Here is a 26,095-nt window from a genome sequence, read left to right on the forward strand (position 1 = left end):
TTATAATAAAAGCACATTATGGAATAGCTGTTTTGTGCTATTTTTTCTTCTCTCCAGTAAATAGCAGTCTCTGATAATGCAAGAACTTGCTGTACAAATAGAATAGAATGTGTTAAATACTCTATTAGAGCTATAAGAGGGAATTCATGGTGTGGATACCAGTTTGCAAAAAACTTTTTTGAAAAATGTTGAATTCTTTGCCACATTTATTGGTGCATAAAACAGACAATTAAAGGTAATATCTGTTTGTTTGAGCTGATAGTTGTCCTCCTTTTGTCCCACATCCCCTCAAAAGTGAGGTGAACTATAGTACCACCCGCTCGGACTTTAGAGCAGTGACACGCACAAAGCTCTCCTGCTACAGGTTTATATTAGACACCTGTCCCTCCTCTACAGGTAGAGATACACTGGACTCAGAACTACACTCACAAGACAGTGGGGGAATCATAATCCAAGAAACTCTACTTACTTTGGTAAAGCATACTTGACATTACTTTATCTATAAATATTTTAACTTGAATTATTTAGGATCTCTCCATAAAAAGATGCAAAGATTTCGGGATCTTGAGCTGTTTTTACTCTTTTCTTCCAGTAGCTCAATTTCTTTCTCTCTTTCTTTCTTTCATACACTGTAAAAGGTGAAGAGAGTTAATTCTACCTGATGTATTCTTTAAAATGACTTTCACAGCTGTAACAAATATAATGTAGTCGTTCTGGTCATATTAAATATTTTTTCAAACTTAATTTGGATAAAAATCACATTTTAGGCTCTAAAAGCAGTTTTAAGATGTGTTCATTGTTGATTACTAAAAAATCACGAGTGTCTGGGTGTGTGCAGGTTTATATCTATGATTAAACTATTGCATTATATTGTGGTGAAAATAGCAGAATATTTCCGTATAAAGGGTCTGCTGACAGATCGCTGGTCAGTACTTTATTTTACACTCGAGTAGGCCTATTTGTGAGTATACCAGCATGAATGAATTATTACAATCACTTAAATAATAAAGCAAGAAATAAAGATAGAACGATAAAAAAAAACTAAGATAGAAAGAAAGATGGAAAGACAGAAGGAAAGATAGAAAGTTTGGCAGTTTATATTTTAAACTGCCAAACGTTCCATTTTCGAACTTTTTTTATTAGTAGTAGTATTAAAGTGTTATTTTAAAGTGTTAGTTTTGAATTTAAAATGGCTACAGTGTAAAATGTTGTTTTGTGTGTTGGTGTGACTGAAGGTAATGGCCCCACTGTCTGAGAACGGAATTCTTCCCGCCACACGGCCGCCTGAACTCGGTAAGTGTCCCATAATCCACGTCCACGCTGAGGCGCACTTCTCTTTCCCCTTCCCCTCCCCTCCTCGTCCTTTATTTCTTTCTTTCTCTCAGATATGCCTTTGCTCACACAGGCGCCAAAGATGCAGCAGAATTGCAGCCTTACTTCAGCATCTCTCCGGCTGAAGAAGAGCAAGCAGAACCGCAGGAGGTGGACCCGTGGAATTTGCCCGAGCTCCGGGACACTGGGGTGAAATGGTCAGGTAAGAGAAACACGGAATGGACGGGAGGACACGAGCTGAACACAGCTGAAACACCTGCCTCAGATTGTTTGTCTCTGATGTTCTCTGGCAGAATTGGACACGAGGGGGAAAGTTTTTCTGGCTGTGACGTCCATCGTGCGGCTGGTTATTCTGCTGGGACTGCTCTACTTGTTTGTCTGCTCATTGGACGTCCTGAGCTCCGCGTTCCAACTCGTTGGAGGTATTAAAACTTTCAGGCCCGTTTCTTTTCTTTAGTCTCTCTTGTTCTTTTAACTTTTAATAGATAATTATCCAATGAATGGTCAACAGATTAGCAAATAATTGTCCAATTGTAGACACCCAAAAATCTGTCAATTAATCCATCATTAAAATCACAAGAGACCTACAGTGTACATGATACAAAAACAAAAAAGAGTTTACTATTGCAACAATGGATATTACCCCATTTTCTGGCACTTTGCCGGCAATTGCTGGAACGACAAATTCCATTTCACCGTTCGCCTTACTTTTGGATGCTAAAGTATCCCCAAAATATTTGACATGTTATCCGAAGAGATCTGCAGGATTCTGTCAAACAATTACTCCGTGTCAAACCTCATCCACCATCCACCATGTAATTGTCTTTCGGTAGGATTATTACAATAACCTCCAACATCCTATCCTATGCACCAAGTGCAAACTCCTGTCCTTATGTGGCCATTAAAGTGCAAACTCCTGTCCTTCCTTGGCCATTTAAATATTGCCATGCAAATAATCCCATAAGGCTGCCTTTTTATTTGACATCTCCTCTTATTAGCCTCATCCATCAATTCATTAAACGACTCCTTAACTATAGACCAATCATGACGAGCAGACTTACAGTTATGGTTACGTTTTCCCCATTTTTGGGGAATAATAGCCATTTTCTATGCTTTTGAGGCAATTAGGAAATAACACTTACTACCCAGAAAAACAAATTATGTGTTATTTATAATATTTATTTAGTACTCAGAAAAGTGTATGACAATAACAGAGACATCAATAGATGTAGATAGAGAGAGATGCGTGTGTGAATATAACGACAGGTAGCCTATTTTGTATTTAGTTTTGTTATTCTTGTTGGAAGAAGTTATATTTCCTTCATTTTATTAAAGATAAATATCATACTCTTAGATTACAGGACTAAGACATCCTATATATTCTTCTTTACCTCAAGTTCAACTGTCCAAGTCGAGACGATACAAAGAGGAATACACCACACCAAACTTTCACAATATTTCTAAACTTTATTAAGGTGACATAATGAGTAATAATCAGAATCAAATTGCATATTGAGGTAAAAAAAGTATAAAACAAAAGGATATTGCAAGAAAGATTGACAATTGTACATCAACTGTGTAAACAGTTGGCTTGGCTTAAATAGCCCCCAGAAAATATGAATAATTGTGCTTAAAATATGTAAGCTACTGTAACAATATAATGAAACAATATGAAAATAAAATACAGTTTGAAATTTGCACTGCAGGTTTTACAAGAACGGTGAAAACAGTTTGCCTTTAGAATATGCCATGATAAAACAAAGTACAAATCGAAAATATACTTCACATTTAATGAGAACCGTGTAAACACTTGCCCTGTGTAAACTTAAATAGCCCTACACATATTGTGTAGGTTAAGAATAATGAAAAAATGTAATTAAATTGTTTGAAAAACTGCAATGCAAGTTTGACAAAAACAGTTCAATTGTTTACCCTATAAATAATGTTAGGCCTGTGCAATCATACATTTTGAACAAAAAATGATTTCCCTTAAAACAGTCAGAGAGGAGTACGGATGAGGTGTACCCATCCTTGTGAGGTCGAAGTGTTGTTCATTCTCATCTAATGAGAGGTGACACAATATAAAATCCCCGTTAGTCAACGTTAAAAAACATTACAAATTATGATCAAACAAGAGAAAGTATATTTTAATAGATAATACAATTATTTAGGCCTAAACTTGAATTACATACCTTATCTTATTCGAGGTTGCTGTTTAGGCAAAGCAACGTGTTGACAGTCGCTGTCCCAAGAGAGGTACGCATGTTTTCCAGCACTCGTCCAGAGATGCTAAAAGCCGACTCACAGCTTACACTTGAAGCTGATGTAAGGTATGGCGGAGGATCAGTGGCCTTAACAGATTCACGAACAAACAAGAACTTACTGTTAAAAACTCCCCTAATTACTGAAATAGCGCCAACCAGTCTCCACAAGCACAATAAATGTATTGACAAAGAGACAATGAACTATTGACAGAGAACCGCATGTGACATCCGCATGCTCACCACGTGCTTATCGTGTGGAAAGGAAGGGGGGACTTTTGAACGTAAAAATGTGTGTCTTTCTTATAAAGCCTAAAAGGGCTTAGTTTTAATGAAATATGTTGTAATCCCTGTGTGCTATGTATTTTGGTGTAGATCAAAATTAGTAGAATTGTTTAGTAGTGTAGGAGAACTCATTATATCTAATAAGAGGCTTTATATTTAATAGCCTCAGTGTATATTCCCTTTCTAAGTATACTAAACACATGTTTCTTGGTATCAAATTAAACCTTACGATTTGTCCGAGCTGAATTCGAATATAAGATCTCTGTAGAATGATATTACGCGATGTTTTACTATCTTTTGAGTCATTCAGCCCAAAATCTCTTACTGTCATAAACATGCAAATGAGCTTTGACAAAGGAACTCTCTCATGCCCAGAGTAAGGGAGACTTTTACGACCTCCAAAGGAATGTTCAGAGAAGTGCTGACCCTCACTTCATTCTCTTACTGAGAAAGAGAAATGAACCCTGTTAATCCTATATATATTCTATATATCCATGTGATAAATATTGACATGTATCTAATGTGCCATCTCACATTTTCCCTTAAATGTGCTTGATCTATGTTTTCTTGCAAACTAATGGGTTAATGTTTCAGACTTTGCATACTATGATTAACCAAAATCATATGTGTGGCATATTTGGTCTCTATAACTTGGTATTTTGAAGATTGAAATGACTGTGTACATGATATGTCGATAACAACAACATATTAGTATTACAAGTATATTTCCTATTTTCTTTCTTGCACATGCAATGGGCAATTTTACAACAAAGAGCAATAAACCAAATTCCAGCCTAGAACTCAAACCCTTCTTATTGGTCGAGCCAATGAGAGGTGGGACCTGTTTCCTGAGGGTATAAAATTGCTGCGCCCACTTCTTAGCCCCCTCTTAGCCCTCTCTTAGCCCTCTCTTATCTCTTATCTTCACTCTCTTAGCCTCTCTTGCTTCCTGCCTCTCTTGCCCTCTGAGCCTTGTGCTGTCTCACTCTCTCGCTGAATGATGCCAAACTAGCAGGCCCCAAGGACTCCCAAGCATGTGCCAGGCTCCGGCCTTGTCTCTGACTCTCACTGGTTCTCTCTCATCAAGACAACATCATCAAAGATCAACTGGAGCCTCAACAAATTGCATCAGGACAGTTTAATTCAAATGGGACATGCAAGTATCAAACTTAGTCTCATTATTTGATACGTTAAGTATCCTTAACCCCTTTCTAAAAGAGCGTGTCAGAACTAATATGATGGTTTGCTCAGGCTGTTGATCTGCTGAACTTCAAACAATGCTATAACTTCTTGCCTTCCTGTATTCTGCTTCAGCCCTCTTTCCCTTGGTAAACTGTATGAATGTATGTATATGTATGTTAGAGTAGTTTAAATGTTTAGTCTAGTTAATAAAGTCTTGTTCATGTCACATGTAAAGTTGTCTGTGTCTCAAGCTCATATCTAAAGTCACTAATCATAGATTTTGACTACTTGCTCTTAATACTTAGTAAGAAAGACATTTCCCTTGCCCGGAAATGTACATTTCTATTAATTAATTAATTAATAACCAAAATTGAGTGTTCACGGGATGAACCGAGTATTTGGTTGTAATGTTAATGTAGCTACATCAAGTTAACCCGATTAACTGATCCAAATATTCATAATTGATTATAACAAGTTATGATTGATTATTAATATTTCATAGAGCTGATTCGCTACCTAATGGTGGAAGAATATAGAGCTGATTCGCTACACTGAAATACACAGAATGTTCTGTGCCAACCTGGCCATCGTTGGGAAGTTTTTTTCATTGTGCTTCCAGAATGATAAAATGTCTCTGTCCTCTGGCATTATCAGCAGTCCTCTCCCACTGACTAAAAGAAGGCTCTGGGTCTCCTCCTGTTTCTTCTGTGCCTTGAGCTGTGCCTTCAGCTCCTGGGATGACAGGCTGTCTGGGAAAGCTGGCCACCTTATCTCAAGCTAATTGATAGATCTCCATTCTCTCCTCTCTGGTGAACATTCTGAGCTGTTTAAACTTTGGTGACAGTATCACTCCCAGTTTTATTAACTGGGAGTGATGCTGAAGGCGTTTGCACCTGTACTTGAGGATTTCCAGTGGTCTATGGTCAGTGGGGGTGATCTCACAGTGTGTAATGAGCGTGGATTTCCACAGTGCCAAAATATTCATGGTAGGATAATTTGAACCACTCAGCTCGTCACTGGCTTGTTTAAAAGGTAACAAACACTTTACCAAAAAATGATCTTCAGTGATGCTGCTAATCTTTTGAATTTCTCCCTAGCTAAAATAATTAGTTGGACATCCTAGAAAGAGTGCAATACTGACTCCACCATGGCAAGTTTAGTGTTCCACCTTGTTTCACACTCCTGTTTCAGGGATCACGGGAGCTGCAGCTGCAACCATTCAACCTTGGGTCAAGTCTTGAGCCTTGAGCCCTCTGCCAGGATCATAGAGCCAAACAGGTTTACACTATCCTCACGTCAGTATTACATTAATATGCAAATTACTGAAATACTCTATATTAGCACTTTATTTTGAAAATTGTACTTACATTTCTTTCAACCAAGCGGCAATATGCTTCCAATGATGGGTTTCGTTTTTAAATTTTTTTTGTGGAATGAATGTAGAATTAACTTAAACAAAATATTTAGACTCTGAGGTGTAGAAGAAGGACAAAAAGGTGAAGAGCCCCCAATATCTGATGAAGACGAGGGGATATTAAGATGTTCATATCCGGGTGAAGGTATGGACTCCACATTACTAGAAACAAATTTCTTAAGATGTAGTGTTTTAAAAAACGTTTGAATGTCCACATAAGCATTAAAGTCATTTCAGTAAGTTGTAGTGACAAAAGATAAACCTTTTTCAAGAGCTTAAGCAGAAAAAAATAGATTTGCAACGTTAGAAATGTTTACAACATTTGGAGACTTCAACTGTGATGAACATTGTGACGCTGATGATTTCTTCTTAGCCCATCTGCATTTCTTCACCATTCTCATAACCTGGGCCTGAGAGTGAAGCGAGTACTGCTCCGAGCTCGAGCCTCTTCTAAAAAAGATGAAGTAGACCCTGTGCTGTAATGTTCAGAGTCAAATCATTGTAAGATTTCGAAGGGCCTGATTGGTTCACTTTTGATGGATTTTTTCAGCCACCATGAGTTGTTTTAAGCATCTCTAAGTACAAACTCTGTGTAAACGATAATCATCCCATATACATAATCTCCCATACAATTTAATACATTTAAACTGACAAACTTTCGACCACTTAGGGATCAAACAGGTTAAGATACCCAGGAGAGGAAGTGGTATTAACAAACTCCTCTTACAGAGAGAAGCGTTTTTCATATACGTATAGGATAGGTAAAAACAGGACAAACATCCAACAGAAGCTCTACACACAGAATAAATGAATCTTGAAAACACAAAGGAAAACACTCACTAAAGCATGTAGGGCAGAATTAGGACAATTTTCTTTTGTTTATTAACATTTTAAAAAAGAATTTGGATGCATTTAAAATCAAGTCCCACAGAATTACTACATTTTAAAGCACTACAAACCCGGGAACTGAACATTGAAAAGTGCCCTCAGACAGCTGGTTCTGAAACACACTAACCCAGTTAAAACTACTAACCCAAACCAAGTACAGGCTTAGTGAGCACAGTCTAGCCATCGAGAAAGGCAGACACAGAAAAACATGGTTATGCAGAGAAGAAAGATTCTGTGCTCACTGTTGTAACCCGCACACACACACACAAGATGAGACAGTCACAATGTCGGAGGAAAAACTGCTTTAATAAAAATAAAGCAGGCAAAAGTACATAACAGGGTAAATCCAGAGGGAGAATCGTCGAGGGAAGCGTAGGGTCAAAAGCCGGGGAATCAAAGTATAAACAAGGGGCAAATCCAATGAGAATGGTCGAGGGAAGCGAGGGTCAAAGCCGGGGTAATCAGAATAGAGTAGCGGGAAGGACTAAACAGGGGAGCTAGGGGAACAAGAGAGCTGGCAAGCTAAGGGGTAACAAATCAAAGGGGGGTCAAAACTAGACGAGACTAGCGGGGGGCAAAGACACGGGAATCTAAATACAATAACCAACACCCGTGCAGCGAAAGGGTGGTGATATATATAGGGGCGAGTGCAGGTGTAAACCATGACAGGTGATGAGACGAGTGCAGGTGAAACTAATGTGCAGGAGGATTGGAAGCGCGTGAGAAACTCGAGGAAGGGAGATAACCTACGAGCATGTGAGCGAGTAGGAGCAAAGTGGGCGTGAGGGCAAAAAGAGCTCGAGGGGGCGGAGTGAGGGAGTGTGCGTGTGTGTGCTAGACGATGCGGGGAGAAGCAGAGGAGCGGGGTTCGTGACAGTACTCCCCCCTCTGAATAGGACGGCTCCTGACGGCCGCAGGAGGCGGTGCAGGATGATCGGGGGACAGACAAAGGGAAGTGAGACAGTCCATGGGCAGTTCAAGGTAAGGTCAGGGGGAACATAGTGGACAGGCGGGTGGTCGGGAGATCTAGGGGGCAGCCATAGGGCAGAGACTGGGTCAGGGGGTCTGGAAGGCGACTGGAGGACAGGGACTGGGTCCGGGGGTCTGGAAGGTGACCACCGGACAGGAACAGGGTAAGGAGGCCAGGGAAGAGGCCACAGGACAGGGAGAGTGTCGGGGGCCACCGGAAAGGGTCAGGGGGCCAGGGAAGAGCCGTGAAAGGCGGAGCCGTGGAGGACTTGGGAGACGGAGCCTTGGAAGACGGAGCCTTGGAAGACGGAGCCGTGAGAGACTCGGCAGGCGGGGTACTGAGAGGCTGAGGAGGCGGCGCCATGGGGAGCCCAAGAGACAGGGCAGAGGGAGGTGGTGCCGCAGGAGGCTCTAGAGGCGGAGGCCTGGAAGGCTCTGGAGGTGGAGCCGAAGGAGGCTTTAGGGGCGAAGGCCTGGAAGGCTCAGGAGGCGGAGCCAATGACGGTGGCGCCATGGGCGGCTCCAGCGAGGTAGGCCTGGAAGGTTCTGGAGGTGGAGCCGAAGGAGGCTTTAGGGGCGAAGGCCTGGAAGGCTCAGGAGGTGGAGCTGATGACGGTGGCGCCGTGGGAGGCTCTAGCGAGGTAGGCCTGGAAGGCTCTGGAGGTGGAGCCAAGGGAGGTGGCGCAGTGGGGGGTCCCCGAGGCGATGACCTGGCAGGCTCTGTAGTCTCGGGGGGTAGAGCCGTAGCAGGCTCGAGGGGCGGAGCTCTAGAAAGCTCTGGAGTCTTTGGGATCAGAGCCGTGAGAGGCTCGGGAGGTGGAGCCGTGGGAGGCTCTGGAGGGGGAGCCGTAGGAGGCCCGAGAGGCGGAGCCGTAGAAAGCTCTGGAGTCTTTGGGAGCAGAGCCGTGAGAGGCTCGGGAGGTGGAGCCGTGGGAGGCTCTGGAGGGGGAGCCGTAGGAGGCCCGGGAGGCGGAGCCGTAGGAGGCTCGGGAGGCAGAGCCGTAGGGAGCTCTGGAGTCTCTGGGAGTAGAGCCGTGAGAGGCTCGGGGAAAAAGGTCGTGGAAGACTCGAGAGGCTCTAGAGGTGGGGCCCTGGAAGGTTCGAGAGGCTCGAGGGGGGGAGCCATGAAAGACTCGAGAGACGAAGCCCTGAGAGGCTTGGAAGGGGGTGGAGCCCTGAAAGACTCGAGAGGAGAAGCCCTGAGAGACTCGAGAGGGGAAGCCCTGAGAGGCTTGAGAGGGGGAGGAGCCCTGAGAGACTCGAGAGGCGAAGCCGTGAGAGGCTTGAGGGGTGGAGCCATGAAAGACTCGAGGGACGGAGCCCTGAGAGGCTCGAGGGGAGGAGGAGCCCTGAGAGGCTCGAGGGGAGGAGGAGCCCTGAAAGGCTCGAGGGGAGGAGGAGCCCTGAGAGGCTTGAGAGGGGGAGGAGCCCTGAGAGACTCGAGAGGCAAAGCCATGAGAGGCTTGAGGGGTGGAGCCATGAAAGACTCGTGAGGAGAAGCCCTGGGAGGCTTGAGGGGAGGAGGAGCCCTGAAAGACTCGAGAGGGGAAGCCCTGAGAGGCTTGAGAGGGGGAGGAGCCCTGAGAGACTCGAGAGGCGAAGCCGTGAGAGGCTTGAGGGGTGAAGCCATGAAAGACTCGTGAGGAGAAGCCCTAGGAGGCTTGAGAGGGGGAGGAGCCCTGAGAGACTCGAGAGGCGAAGCCGTGAGAGGCTTGAGGGGTGGAGCCATGAAAGACTCGAGGGGTGGAGCCCTGAGAGGCTCGAAGGGGAGGAGGAGCCCTGAAAGGCTCGAGAGGCGAAGCCGTGAGAGGCTTGAGGGATGGAGCCATGAAAGACTCTAGAGGAGAAGCCCTGAGAGGCTTGGAAGGAGGGGAAGGAGCCCTGAGAGACTCGAGAGGCAAAGCCGTGAGAGGCTAAGCTGTGAGAGGTGTGAGGGGTGGAGCCATGAAAGACTCGTGAGGAGAAGCCCTGGGAGGCTTGAGGGGTGGAGCCATGAAAGACTCGAGGGACGGAGCCCTGAGAGGCTCGAGGGGAGGAGGAGCCCGCAAGGGCTCTGAGGGGTGAGCAGAGGCTGGCAGGTCCGTGGAAGACTCTGGGGGCGGAGCAGAACCCGGCAGAGCCGTGGAAGACTCTGGGGGCGGAGCAGAACCCGGCAGAGCCGTGGAAGACTCTGAGGGAACCTCTGCGGTCTTGAGCACAAGACGAGACTGGGGAGAAGGGGCCCTCTTCCTTCTCTGACGTCTTCGGCCAACAGGGGATGTGGCCATGGGGGCGGTCGAGGCTACAGGCGCTGGCTGGCTGACCGTGGCCGACATGGGCGCTGGCTCGTTGGCCGTGGCAGGCATGGGCGCTGGCTCGTTGGCCGTGGCGGGCATGGGCGCTGGCTCGTGGGCCGTGGGCGCTGGCTCGTTGGCCGTGGCAGGCATGGGGACTGGGGCCGTGTCAGGCTTCGGGACTAGGGCCGTGTAAGGCTTCGGGACTAGGGCCGTGACAGGCTTTCGTGACTAGGGCCGTGACAGGCTTCGAGACGGGGGCCGTGGTAGGCCTCGAGACGGGGGCCGTGGTGTGGAGCGCTGGTTCAGTATCTGCCTCCCCCACAGTAAACGAGGAACCAACGCACAGCAGGGCGAGGTCAATAAACTGAGCCAGGTTGAGAGAGCAGCGACCACCAGGCATGTATGATGAGGCTGGCTCATTCAGTCCATATTGAAAAATGTCTTTCAGAACCACCTCATCAAAATTCACCTGGTTGGCCAGGGCACAAAAATCAATAACATAAACCTCCAAGGGTTGACTCCCCTGACGCAACCCCAAGAGTCGGGCCGCTGGCTCCTTAATGTCGAGGGCGGGGTTATGAGTTACACAACCGCTGCCTCGCATGAAAACCCCTTGGTCAGCGTCCGAAGAGCCATAAAACCTCTCCGGGGGTGGAGAGTGCATGGCGCTCTATACTGGAGGCATAAACGGACTCAGGGGCAGACACAGGTGAAATAGGGTGAAACAAATCAGAAATAGCGCATACCTGCTGCCCCTGGGCCGTGAGCGCGTGGTTATCTCTCCACACTGTAGCTCCTTGCGCCGAATGTGACGTGCTTCTCCGCTCTAGTGAGCTGCGCAAATCCTTAGCGCGGGGCATTGTGACTGTCAACGGTGAGGTTGGTTATTCTGTAACCCGCACACACACACACAAGACGAGACAGTCACAATGTCGGAGGAAAAACTGCTTTAATAAAAATAAAGCAGGCAAAAGTACATAACAGGGTAAATCCAGAGGGAGAATCATCGAGGGAAGCGTAGGGTCAAAAGCCGGGGAATCAAAGTATAAACAAGGGGCAAATCCAATGAGAATGGTCGAGGGAAGCGAGGGTCAAAGCCGGGGTAATCAGAATAGAGTAGTGGGAAGGACTAAACAGGGGAGCTAGGGGAACAAGAGAGCTGGCAAGCTATGGGGTAACGAATCAAAGGGGGGTCAAAACTAGAGGAGACTAGCGGGGGGCAAAGAGACGGGAATCTAAATACAATAACCAACACCCGTGCAGCGAAAGGGTGGTGATATATATAGGGGCGAGTGCAGGTGTAAACCATGACAGGTGATGAGACGAGTGCAGGTGAAACTAATGTGCAGGAGGATTGGAAGCGCGTGAGAAACTCGAGGAAGGGAGATAACCTACGAGCATGTGAGCGAGTAGGAGCAAAGTGGGCGTGAGGGCTCGAGCGAGCAAAAAGAGCGTGAAAAGCTCGAGGGGGCGGAGTGAGGGAGTGTGCGTGTGTGTGCTAGACGATGCGGGGAGAAGCAGAGGAGCGGGGTTCGTGACAACTGTATGACAGGTGATGTCGAGAGAGAGGTGCACTTTCTCCTTCACTGCCCAGAATGTAAAGAAACAAGGGACATTTATATGGATACATTTACAAACAGCATAAACAACTTTACAACCATGACAGAACAAGAAAAAATCTAAACAATTCTTGGATAGGGATGCACAGCAGTACTGGGTGCAAGATACGTTTTAATGTGCCACAGCCTGAGAGAGAGTGGGTGAATGTTTTATGTGTATTACCCCAGTATGTCAACCAGTTATTCACCACAGAGATCCTCTGTACATGTATGTGTGTGAATATACTGTATGTGTATACAATACGTAGACGTGTTATTGATCATCAGTTTTATGTCAACACTGTGGTCTTCTGCCATTCAGGAATGTAACATTATGTTATGTTGTTTAACTTCTGTTAAAGTATTGATAAATATGTTTTATTTATTTATTTATTTTTACACAACCTCTGCTTTGGCAGTATTGTGTTATTTACAGTCATGCCAATAAAGCCATTTTGAATTGTATTGATACACTTGACACCCGCTCACCACTTATGGCTCAATCTAGATTTTTGACTTGAAAACATTTTGTGAAATGTGTTTTCTTTTTTTTTTTTTATCTAATTTTGATCTGTCTCATAAATGACATTTATATTGGGGCTAGCTGTCACATGTGTTCATTTTGCATGTTGGCTTTTACATTTTTGTTGTTTCAAGAATTGTTTCGAGACTTATAATTGTTTAACTGTTTAAATTTAGCTGAAAAGCCTCTAATAGGCAGGCAGATTTGATTGTGACAACTTACCATGAATATTGTGTCAACATGCCAAGGTCTACGTTTGTTCAATGAACTTTATCTTTTTCCTTGGCAATAATGGTGGAAATATGCCCACCTATTCAGGTGTGCCTATTCGGATGTTGACTTTAGAAAATAAACCTATCCTGAGAAATATTCACAGAGCAAAAAGTGAAACAACTAGCCCTGTTCTCTCCAGTAAGAAGTGTACTATACATTAGAAACATTCATAAGGACTTACAGGACGAGCTTATAAGTGATTTATAAACAGTATAGCTAATAATTAAACTTTTTGGTTGGATTTCAATTCGACATCATTATAAAACGGAGTAGTTATAGCTACTGGTCATGTTTCATTTAGAGTTGCAAAAAGATCTTAGATGGGTGGGGAACAATTAAAGTTGTTATAATGTTTCAGCCCTTTGCATTGTTGTAGATCTTGACTGTAAATACTATAGATGACTAACCGCACAAACTCAGTGAACCCTGTAGGTATGCCAAATAAACTTTAATCTGAATAATTTTATGGAGGTGAAAACAACAAACAATCATGATTACGTTTAAACTTTAAATAGTCAGAATAGTGTAATGTAAGACTTTTATATCACGCTCTTATCTGATCTCATAAAGATAAAATGTGTGTGTGTGTGTGTGTGTGTGAGAGAGAGAGAGAGAGAGAGAGAGAGAGAGAGAGAGAGAGTCTGTGTGCACACTTTATAATAAACATACAAATGTCACAACAAAAACAATGTTGTTTGAGTGTTTTTTGTAATAATTAGTTATAAACTCTTCGTGACATTCTCTTATTGAAGGGATTGAATGCCCCATCAGTTTGCTTGACAAATCTTTGATATATTTTGTTACAAATAAACATGCATTCTGTCTTTAGGTTAAACCAGTTAAAATAGGTATAATATATTAGCATGTTTAAGGTTGTGTCATTGTTTAGGCATGATAATCATGCCTAAAGACCATTGTAATGTCTATTGTTTTTTTACTAACCACATTTTAAATATATGACAGAGTCATATTTTTTATTGCCTGTTTATGATGACCAACTGATTATCTTATATTGAAAAGTAATCATTGCAGATAATAAAGAGAAAATAAATATATTTCATTTATTTAATTTGAATTTAAGTTATTTTTTACCTATATTGTCTGATAATTGTATTACATTAAATTCCATAAAAATCAGTGCACCTAATTGTACATATATTGATTGTTTTTGAGAACATTGGTTTTACTTAGTTTTTCTTTTTTCAAATGAATGCTTACCCTATAAATGATGTAAACTAACAAATAACCACACTTATTACATCCTGGTTTTCTCCTTTTTTTTGTTTTATTTTTTTATTTTAATAAAGAGAATTTCCCCAAATGGAAGTCTGTTTTCTGTACATTAAGGAAAACGTGAAAGACACTTACTTACTCAAAAAGCCTATTTTTAAGATCTACATATTTCAATTTCATAACTAATTTCCATCAAATAGATTTTTGCAATCTTTAATCAAATTAAATTAATAAAACATAAAACTTATTAGAATGGTAATAACTAAAATATCTATGTGGGGGTTTTTTTTATTTTTATTTAATTTAGTTAAAAATTACTTGACAAAAAGTGATGAAAATTTGCTATGAAATTAAAAAGCATAATTCTTGAAAATAGTTTGAGTAGTTAAAATAGTTTTTTTTTTCAAAGTCTAATAAACTTATATACACACTTACTAAAATATGAAATAAAATATTCTTCCAAATTTTTTACTTTTTTATTTTACTATATGCACATTTTTGTTAATTTGTTTGTTTGTTTGTCTTCTCTTGTTTGTTTATTTGAGCATTGTTTTGTGCTGCATAATTTTGAATCCACATTAAGATGTGTTTACTGGAAACTCAGTACTCTAGACAATAAATAATAAAAAGCCCCCACTGTTGGTTGATTAATTTCTGGATCAGAATAAACAAATCCCTTTGATGCAATGCACAGGTGTTGGTTTAAACAAAGATCACAAAGTGATATTGAAAAGGGCATGGGTAAAAGTGCATGAAAATACCAGATCCTCATCTTTGATGACATATTACTGCATATTCATACAGTACAGGATGGAAGGGAACTTCAGGTCAGTTCATATGGTAAAACTCACTGTAAATCATTGAACATCATTTTAGCCTGCCTTGACTTTGTCTCATTCCTAAAGATTGAGTAGTATTATAGTTTAAAATGTAGTCTTACATTTAAGCTCATTAAGCAAATTTAAGCCTTACCTTCTATAATAATAATAATTATAATAAAAGCACATTATGGAATAGCTGTTCTGTGCTATTTTTTTCTTCTCTCCAGTAAATAGCAGTCTCTGATAATGCAAGAACTTGCTGTACAAATAGAATAGAATGTGTTAAATACTCTATTAGAGCTATAAGAGGGAATTCATGGTGTGGATACCAGTTTGCAAAAACTTTTTTGAAAAATGTTGAATTCTTTGCCACATTTATTGGTGCATAAAACAGACAATTAAAGGTAATATCTGTTTGTTTGAGCTGATAGTTGTCCTCCTTTTGTCCCACATCCCCTCAAAAGTGAGGTGAACTATAGTACCACCCGCTCGGACTTTAGAGCAGTGACACGCACAAAGCTCTCCTGCTACAGGTTTATATTAGACACCTGTCCCTCCTCTACAGGTAGAGATACACTGGACTCAGAACTACACTCACAAGACAGTGGGGAATCATAATCCAAGAAACTCTACTTACTTTGGTAAAGCATACTTGACATTACTTTATCTATAAATATTTTAACTTGAATTATTTAGGATCTCTCCATAAAAAGATGCAAAGATTTCGGGATCTTGAGCTGTTTTTACTCTTTTCTTCCAGTAGCTCAATTTCTTTCTCTCTTTCTTTCTTTCATACACTGTAAAAGGTGAAGAGAGTTAATTCTACCTGATGTATTCTTTAAAATGACTTTCACAGCTGTAACAAATATAATGTAGTCGTTCTGGTCATATTAAATATTTTTTCAAACTTAATTTGGATAAAAATCACATTTTAGGCTCTAAAAGCAGTTTTAAGATGTGTTCATTGTTGATTACTAAAAAATCACGAGTGTCTGGGTGTGTGCAGGTTTATATCTATGATTAAACTATTGCATTATATTGTGGTGGAAATAGCAGAATATTTCCGTATAAAGGGTCTGCTGACAGATCGCTGGTCAGTACTTTATTTTACACTCGAGTAGGCCTATTTGTGAGTATACCAGCATGAATGAATTATTACAATCACTTAAATAATAAAGCAAGAAATAAAGATAGAACGATAAAAAAAAACTAAGATAGAAAGAAAGATAGAAAGAAAGATGGAAAGACAGAAGGAAATATAGAAAGACATTTTTTTTTAAACTGCCAAACGTTCCATTTTCGAACTTTTTTTATTAGTAGTAGTATTAAAGTGTTATTTTAAAGTGTTAGTTTTGAATTTAAAATGGCTACAGTGTAAAATGTTGTTTTGTGTGTTGGTGTGACTGAAGGTAATGGCCCCACTGTCTGAGAACGGAATTCTTCCCGCCACACGACCGCCTGAACTCGGTAAGTGTCCCATAATCCACGTCCACGCTGAGGCGCACTTCTCTTTTCCCCTTCCCCCTCGCCCTCCTCGTACTTTATTTCTTTCTTTCTCTCAGATATGCCATTGCTCACACAGGCGCCAAAGATGCAGCAGAATTGCAGCCTTACTTCAGCATCTCTCCGGCTGAAGAAGAGCAAGCAGAACCGCAGGAGGTTGACCCGTGGAATTTGCCCGAGCTCCGGGACACTGGGGTGAAATGGTCAGGTAAGAGAAACACGGAATGGACGGGAGGACACGAGCTGAACACAGCTGAAACACCTGCCTCAGATTGTTTGTCTCTGATGTTCTCCGGCAGAATTGGACACGAGGGGAAAGTTTTTCTGGCTGTGACGTCCATCGTGCGGCTGGGTATTCTGCTGGGACTGCTCTACTTGTTTGTCTGCTCACTGGACGTCCTGAGCTCCGCGTTCCAACTCGTTGGAGGTATTAAAACTGTCAGGCCCGTTTCTTTTCTTTAGTCTCTCTTGTTCTTTTAACTTTTTTGTTGTTGTTGTTGTTGTTTATTTTATTTTTGAATTATAATTGTAGAATTACACTGTAGAGCTCTAGTTGAATATAGGATACTAAACTATAAAACAACAGAGCATCAGCTAGAGCCTTTACCATACTTTACTAAATCAAATCCCCCTGTGAAAGTCTTGAGTGGATGCTCACCAAATAAAGAGTGTGGACATATCAAACAACACACACACACACACACACACACACACACACACACACACACACACACACAGGTTTGGTTTCCATGTTTTATGGGGACTTTCTATAGACATAATGGTTTTTATACTGTACAAACTTTATATTCTATCCCCTAAACCTAAACCCTCACTGAAAACTTTCTGCATTTTTACATTTTCAAAAAACATAATTTAGTATGATTTATAAGCTGTTTTCCTCATGGGGACCGACAAACTGTCCCCACAAGGTCAAAAATTTCGGGTTTTACTATCCTTATGGGGACATTTGGTCCCCACAAAGTGATAAATACACGCTCACACATACACACACACACACACACACACACACACACACACACACACACACACACACACACACATGTTGTGTTTCCATGTTTTATGGGGACTTTCCATAGACATAATGGTTTTTATACTGTACAAACTTTATATTCTATCCCCTAAACCTAACCCTACCCCTAAACCTAACCCTCACAGAAAACTTTCTGCATTTTTACATTTTCAATAAACATAATTTAGTATGATTTATAAGCTGTTTTCCTCATGGGGACCGACAAAATGTCCCCACAAGGTCAAAAATTTCGGGTTTTACTATCCTTATGGGGACATTTGGTCCCCACAAAGTGATAAATACACGCTCACACATACACACACACACACACACACACAAACAGTAGTTATGCATGAAACAGTATGAAACAATATTTACATGTAGCCCACAATACTAATTGTACTAATTTACAGATAAAATATAATGTACAGTGCACGAGGACTAATAAATCTGAATATATAAAATATACTGAATGTATAGAATATTGAGATATGTAGTGTGCATAAAACAACACGTAATATCAACCGTGATAGGGTGATCATGTGCAGGATGAGCAATTAGTATACAGCAGTGCAAATGGAGTGCCAAGGGACACAGATTAGTGATCATAGTGCAGTCTACAATGCTGGAGTGTATGCCTGTACATGATCAGTCTGAGACCAGTCAGTGTAACTGATACTGTAACTTATAAAGTGCAATGCACAGGAAGATGGGATGGGATTATGCAGTGGGGATATTATTAGTTAGAGATCAACAGTCTGATTGCATGCAGATAGAAGCTGTCCCGCAGCCTGCTGGTGTGGGACCTGATGTTGTGATACCATCTGCCTGAAGGTAGCAGCTAGACCACTCCATGGCTCAGGTGGCTGGAGTCTCTGATGGTCCACAAAGATTTCCTCATACACTGCCTAGTGTAAGGGAAGATGGGGAAGAGGCCCCCTTAAAAACAATGTGCATTTACTTTTAAATAGTGACATATTTAAATGTAAGTTATATTTAGAGATTAAGCTATAAGCTATTTTTGATATGTACATTTAATTCATGGAATTAGTTAACAATAAACCCATACATCAGAAACACCATGCTACTGGTGTTCTAAATCAGACACAGAAAAAAAGTAGTGCGACTACATACTTATTCAAAACTGAATTTAAATGCACAATCCAGAAATAATATTACCCACAGAATGTAGAGGGGTTGACATTCCAGTGAAAATAAAACATTTTAAGATTTAATTTGTATTCATTGTTGTTTTCATAATAATGTGAAGAAAACAAACAGCATTTCAAATGTGGTAGTGACAGTAAAAGTAGCACTTACTGTATAATAATGGGAAAACCATTCAAAACACTCTGGAAATGGAAACTGCAAATTTTGACCTCTGAGACATCGGTATGGTATCCATCAAGGCTGCATGATTGACTGAATTAATGAGATTGCAATCTGTCGTTACACGTAACGCTTCAAAGCAAACAAACATCGCTTTTCTTTCAACGTTTGAGTCAGAGATGTGAGCATGGGTGGGCCTCTAGTGGATATAGGTGGCACCTCACCTCACCACAGCAACTCAACACAAACACAGCACATTCATCGTCTTGCATTGCTTTGTTGGACAGTGAAAGATGCATTTATTAGGTCTGAAATTCCTTCTCTCACACTTTATATAGCGATGCTGATAAAAGGGGTTAGTAAATGTTTTCAGATTGTTCACTGTGCTTGCACTGTAATGTTGCTATGGTTACAAACAGCACATTAATATCGAAAAGTGTTTAAAACCGACCGGAACTAACTATGCATTCAACGGTTTAAACCGCATGCATTCCAGCCAATCAGAATCGAGTGTTCAAACAGACCATGGTCTATACTACACTATGCTTTTTAACTGGTAGAAGGAATCAATAACATTTACACATTCCGTATTTAATTTTAAGTTTTCTTTTCCTCATCTAGGGCATATACTGTATATTTATGGATGCGTCATATACGAATGAATGGCACGTCCTAAAGATTAAAGGGATAGTTCACCCAAAAATTTTAATTCAGTAATTATTTACTTACACTGGTGTTGTTCTAAACCAGTATGAATTTCTTTCTTCTTTTTGATACACAAAGGGAGAAATAATAACAATAAAAAATAAAAATTCTGCTCAGTGATGTCATACAATGGCAGTGGAGGGTGACTACCTCTTCAAGATTCATAAAGGACACAAACATTTCTGAAGTCTTAATAAATTTTTCAGTGTGACTTATGCCTTGTTTTGAAAGCATACAAGGTTTTTTGTAGCAAGGAGGAGGGCAGGGCCAGACCGTAATGATGCATGCCTGGTCCCTAATCAGGCTAATCAAACTGATGAGAGGGATAAAGGCCACCAGAGGTGGCAGTTTGGGAGAGACAGAGCTACAGGCAGATGCCCTGTATGTGTTTATGTTTGTGTGTTTTTGTTTAATTAAATATTACTTTGATGCTGCGTCTGGTTCTCGCCTCCTCCTTTCCCTTTTACCCTGTTATAGTTTGGTAAGAAACAAACTGAAATCTGATTTATTATTAGTGAAAATCTTGACTGACCGTTGCTCTCCTGTGACATTTAAGTTCATGAGGTGGCATTAACCTTTGCTAAATTATTTTATTCAGTGTTTATCTATTTAAAATGTTTTCTTTAGAATTATAGAACTACACTTTTGTATTATACCATGGTCTATTGAAATACTTGATTCTGACTGCTGGAATGCTTGTGTTTCAAACGTTTACTGCACAGATAGTTCCAATCAGTTTACTCACCTTTTTACATTAATGTGCCTAGTGCCTACTCTGTGAGAATTATATGCCTCTGTTCAAACTACCTCCGGATGATTTGAATTATATAATATGATAAACATCATCTAATATTGCAGAGCTGCTCAGCACATCCGCTAGAGGGTGCCGCTCGATCAAGCATGACTTAATGGACACCTTAATGGACACCATACCAATGGTTAAAGTCTGCAGGTTTTAAAGCGTTTTGGATGGTTTGTACTGTAAGTGCCACTTTCACAAGAGATGTCACGTCCACAATGCCAGTTTTTCCTCATTAATGTGAAAATGACTGAATAGAAATTAAATATGACACGTTCTTCGGAGTGCCAACCCTTCTAAATTATGTGGCTAGTATTATTTCTGGCTGAGTTTTTTGGCATCCAAAATTTTTATTTAATCCAGCATTTTTATTTAATTATTCAAAATAATTGTGATATTTTGTAATTTTTCAGTGTCTGATTTGGAACGGGCAGAACTTTCTGCTGTAAATAATCAATGGTGGCAAGTGACCTTGGTATAAGAGGAATAATCCATGGCTAGGTGTATGTTAAACAATTTTAATGCACTTTGCAGAGGCAAACATGTTGTGCATTAAAATTGTTTAATGCACACCTACATATGGATTATCCCTTACTTATACTATAAAAATTATTCTGCATAACTTTCAAAGCATCAACTATACTGTTCTCTGCAATTCTATTGAACTTTCAGAGCAACTATTCTATACTATTTTTACAGCTTTATACAGCTATGCTACAAAACTATACTATACTACAGTAGTTTATTAAACTATACTTAGAATTTGTACTATTAACTATCAAAACAATCAACTATACTATACAATGCTGTAAAACAGTCAAGAATATGTAAAACCGACCAAATAAAGATGGAAAAGGTTTAAGGTGGATAAACAAATACCTGAAAAAAGCAAAAGCCAGCCTGTCTTAACTGCACACTAGTTTTTCAGGGTTAAAATGTAATAAATATTTCTTATATGTGAACAAAAATAAATATGCCAGACTCTGTGAGCATAGTTTGGGTGTTTTGTCATTGTGCCTAGGAAAGGCAGCTGGTGATATCTTCCAGGATAATGCAGTACTTTCCAACCCAGTGGCTGGACTGGTCATTGGAGTTCTGGTCACTGTCCTTGTTCAGAGCTCCAGCACATCCTCCTCCATTGTGGTCAGCATGGTGTCCTCTGGACGTGAGTCTCTCTCTCTCGGCTTATACAGATATCTCCCCCTAATGAAAAGCACTGTCACGGTTAATAATGTAACATGGTTGTACAGTAGCAAAAATTGCAAAAAAAGATTTTTAACCATACTGTAAATGGTGCAGTTCTTACCTTAAGTAGTTAATTTTACCTGATTTGACCCTTAAATAATATCAGTTTCTAGAACAAAACCAATTAATTTAGCATATTTTAATGTTACATGGCAAAACATGTTTTGCAATGCAATATGAGCTAAAAATAAATAGCTATATATGGAAAGTAGGTGTAATAATGATATATATTTTTCATTTTGGTTTGTAGTGTTGGAGGTGAAGTCTGCAGTGCCAATCATAATGGGTGCCAATATCGGCACTTCTGTGACAAACACCATTGTTGCTGTGATGCAGGCAGGAGACCGCAATGAGTTCCGCAGGTAAACTGAACTTAAGCAAATCATTTTAATCAATACACTAAACACAGGTTAAAGGAGCACTCAGTTATTCTTCCCTCTTTAAAAATGTAGCACTTCCTAAGAAATTAATTGTAATTTTGACACATATGTATATAATCATGAGTATTCACATGAGATGAAGACTCCAGTAATATCAGTAACCTTATAAAAGCTGTTTTATTCTACATGGAGAGGGTCCCCTCATGGGGCGGCCATGTTAGCCTCACATGACCAGCCGAGTACAAATTGCTTAAAGGGATAGTTCACCCAAAAATGAAAATTCTCTCATCATTTACTCACCCTTATGTCATTTCAGATGTATATGACTTTCTTCTGCAGAACACAAATTAAGATTTTTAGAAGAATATCTCATCTCTAGGTCAATAAAATGCAAATGAATGGGTGCCAAATTGTTGAAACTCCAAAATCCATATAAAGAGAGCATAAAATTAATCCATTGGACTCCAGTGTTTAAATCCATGTTTTTGGACATGATATGATAGGTGTGGGGGAGAAACAGATCAATATTTAAGTCATTTTTTTGCCCAATAGGGGGCAATATGCAAGAAGAACGTAAATCACCAAAAACAGCAGGATAAAGTGCTTTAATTTTTATCTGTTTCACACTTATACCTATCATATCATCTCAGAAGACATGGATTTATCCACTAGAGTCGTCTGGAGTACTTTTATGTTGCCCTTATGTGGATTTTGGAGTTTCAACATTTTCACCCAATAATTTGCATTTTATAGACCTAGAGCTGAAATATTCTTCTAAAAATCTTAATTTGTGTTCAGCAGAAGAAAGTAAGTCACACTTCTGGGATGGATTTTTACTCTACCCCCTAACCCAGGGGTGCCCAACCAGTCGATCGCAAAGGCAATGCTGGTAGATCGCACAAAATTTTTATATATTTCGTTAAATTTTAATACAAATAAATATAATGTTTTTCCATATTTTAGATTCTGTCTGACTTGCACTTGACGAGTACATTTTGAACAGGCAAGATTTTTGTTTATTCAGTTGCCATGACAATTAGGTTTGCACCTTCCAAGGGCTTCTGAGAATAGAGCGCGAAATTGCGATGCTAGCAGTTTTTGAGGCTAGCTACCAGCAGCTAATGCCCGGATTATACAAAACTCTCTGATTCAATTCAGTGCAAGTCATCAGAATAAGGTAAATGCCCTGGCTATTGTAATCTATTGTGCTGTAGGTGTTTTGGGTTTAGAGTTAAAATTGAATGATATCAACATTGAACATTATTATATATTTTTTTAATTAATTAGAAGATGAATTCCATGTAGGCAAAAATGCAGTGGTCCCAACAAGCATTTTTTTTTTTTTTTAAACAAAACTGTTTTTTTAGTTGGTAGATCGTATTGAGTTGGTCATTTAAAAGTTGATCATCATGTAAAAAAGTGTGTGCACTCCTGCCCTAACCCAAACCCCAACCCTTAACCTAACATCAGTGGTGTAATAATATAATTTTAAAGCGAAAAAACAATTTTCGAATTGGCCATACTATTGTTTATTTGAATGCAATTATTTCCTGGTTTCCATTGGACTAGAACTTGTGTATCAGTGATTGCTTGTGCAACAAGCCATTAGCCACAGGGAAAGTTAGACCAATTAAATCTGATGCAAAAACTATCAGTTATTCAGCAGAATGGGGTTTATTTCAGAAGCAGGTTTTCGATTTTCCATGAGATCATGTTGGTTCTCTGTCAAAAAAAAAAAGTGCAAAATGTAAAAGTTGTAGTTAATTGCTGCCTTCAAGTTCTAAATAAAATCTAATTTGTGCTAAGTTCCAAATCAAGTTGAAACTGAAAACATATTAAATCATGGAAGTTTAATTTATAACTTAAAAACCTAAAGTGTAATTATGAAGTCAAATTCATTCAAACAAAGATGCGATTATAACTTGATGTAATATGTAAAACAAATTTTGTTTTAAAGACTGGCACATTTGCCTTTTCAAACACATTCTAAACACAATCATGTTTTACAGCTTTTTCAAATTATTTTGTACTGTTCCAAAAGTACATCTATTTTTTGTTTTCACACTTTACTTATAGCAACAATTGGATTTGTTATTTACTCTAACTCAGGGCATTTGCTGGTGCCACGGTCCATGACTTCTTTAACTGGCTGTCTGTGCTGGTGTTGTTGCCTCTTGAGGTGGCCTCAGGGTTCCTCTACAGGCTCACAGATCTCATCATCGATTCCTTTAACATTCAAACTGGCGCAGATGCTCCAGATCTGCTGAAGGTCATCACTGTACCCCTCACAAAGAACATTATTCAGGTGAGCTTAGAGTCACTACTCGTGAGTTATATACATGTGAGGCTGTTGGTCAGTTTGTCTTATCCACCAGTGATCTTAGCCAGGCTCTAGGGGAGGGTGCTATGACCAAAATCTTAGTGTAGGTATCACAACACATTTATTTTTGCAGAAAACTCAACCCAAATTTTTTTAATAAATTGCATATAATAGTAGTAAGAAATTCTTTTGATATTTCTAGTGAATTAAATTTGACAGATAGTGAATTTAGCTGATACAGATAACTAAGGGGTGGAAATGTCAGATAACTTATTAATCGGCCGATAGTTTTTAACATAGATTTATAGAATACAGTATATTTATCGGTGAAACCCATATTTCGTCTACCCCTAATTTATTGTTCAACAATCAATTTGCCATCAGTACAATACTGTTGCTTCACATTATGTAACACTTGAGTTAAAAAGAAAAGACTCAAAACTTCTGACTGGAAAATTTGTGTTAAGCTGATATACACAACTGTGAAGGTGTGACCACACATCTATTGAAATGTATAGTTACACATGTTACATGACCTCAATTTTACATGTCATTTGATTATAATATTGTTATTAAAACTGTTTTTAACCTTTCTCAGCTCGACAGCTCTGTTATCAGTGGCATTGCGACTGGTGACCCCGCCGCCCGCAACAAAAGTTTGATTAAGATCTGGTGCAAATCAGAAAAAGTGACGGTGAGAAATGTGAAAATGATTTAATGAGTCTGGAAGTCCAAGTAATAATTCCCATCAGTCACCTGATGAGGCTGTTAAAACATGAGAACATAGGATTTATCATACTGATGGGAATTTCAAATGAGCAGTGTAGGGTCAATATAGATACATATAGATATGTAAGTATTTTATTTAAATTCCTGCTATATCTTAATAGATAACAGCTGCAACTGTTCTAACAGCAAAACCTAGTGAGCTGCCCTGCTGTCTAATGCATATATATGTATTTTAAGGCAGCATACAAACTGAAATTGAACCTCATAAGTGACTGATTTAGATTGATCTTGATAAGCAGCAACTCTGTGTATCATACAAATAGCGCTTCTGATAATAAACATATATTACTCACATATACTGGGTGAAATCATCCATTATTATTTCAATAACTTTTTAATTATTCTAGAAATTACTTCTCCGCAAAGGATACTTAGCGGAGAAGTATGCCATTGAACTAGGCTAAAATTTGTTATCTTGATAGGCTTCATTTTGGAAGAGCCTTAACATCAGGAATGCACCTATGATGTCTTAAAATGTCTAAATGCAGCTTACCAGGTTTTGGAACACAATCTATATGACCTGCTTCTTGTTTTATTGACATATCAAATCATAATATAATATAGTCTATAGACAGCATAATTTATTCTATATCAAATCAGACTAGCATGACCAAGCTGGGAAACCAACTAAGACCAGCAAGCCAGCTTAAGCTGGTTTAAGATGGATTTTTCAGCAAGGTTGTGTGAGGTTTGGGTCTGAGGATGTATTTTTCACCCATTTCAGAACCTTGTGAATATCACAGTCCCTGGAATTGCAAACTGCACCCCTGATGCTCTCTGCTGGGTGGAGGGCAATGTGACCTGGACTGAGCAGAACCAGACAGAAACTATCAACTTGCAAAAATGTGAGTGCTTTGTTTGACTTGGCTCTTGCGGGAAACATGCACATTACCTGGATCAACAGAAGCTGAAGTCTCTCTTCCTTAGTTCACTTATTTCA

At 40.1% G+C, this 26,095-nt stretch overlaps 1 protein-coding gene across 1 annotated transcript in view; it reads left to right on the top strand.

Annotated features, from left to right (window-relative positions):
* The first annotated feature begins 400 nt into the window (after nt 1–400).
* Nucleotides 401–26,095, top strand: part of slc34a2b (solute carrier family 34 member 2b) — a 30,819-nt gene continuing 5,124 nt past the window's right edge. Inside the window, 10 exon segments of the mRNA XM_052105430.1 lie at nt 401–473; nt 16,465–16,522; nt 16,638–16,766; nt 16,858–16,866; nt 16,869–16,985; nt 21,443–21,586; nt 21,917–22,028; nt 24,156–24,351; nt 24,965–25,060; nt 25,880–26,000. Coding sequence (XP_051961390.1) covers nt 16,468–16,522; nt 16,638–16,766; nt 16,858–16,866; nt 16,869–16,985; nt 21,443–21,586; nt 21,917–22,028; nt 24,156–24,351; nt 24,965–25,060; nt 25,880–26,000 — 979 coding nt within the window. The 5' untranslated portion in view covers nt 401–473; nt 16,465–16,467.

This window comes from Xyrauchen texanus, chromosome 35, assembly GCF_025860055.1.
Source record: "Xyrauchen texanus isolate HMW12.3.18 chromosome 35, RBS_HiC_50CHRs, whole genome shotgun sequence".
Taxonomy (NCBI): Eukaryota; Metazoa; Chordata; class Actinopteri; order Cypriniformes; family Catostomidae; genus Xyrauchen; species Xyrauchen texanus.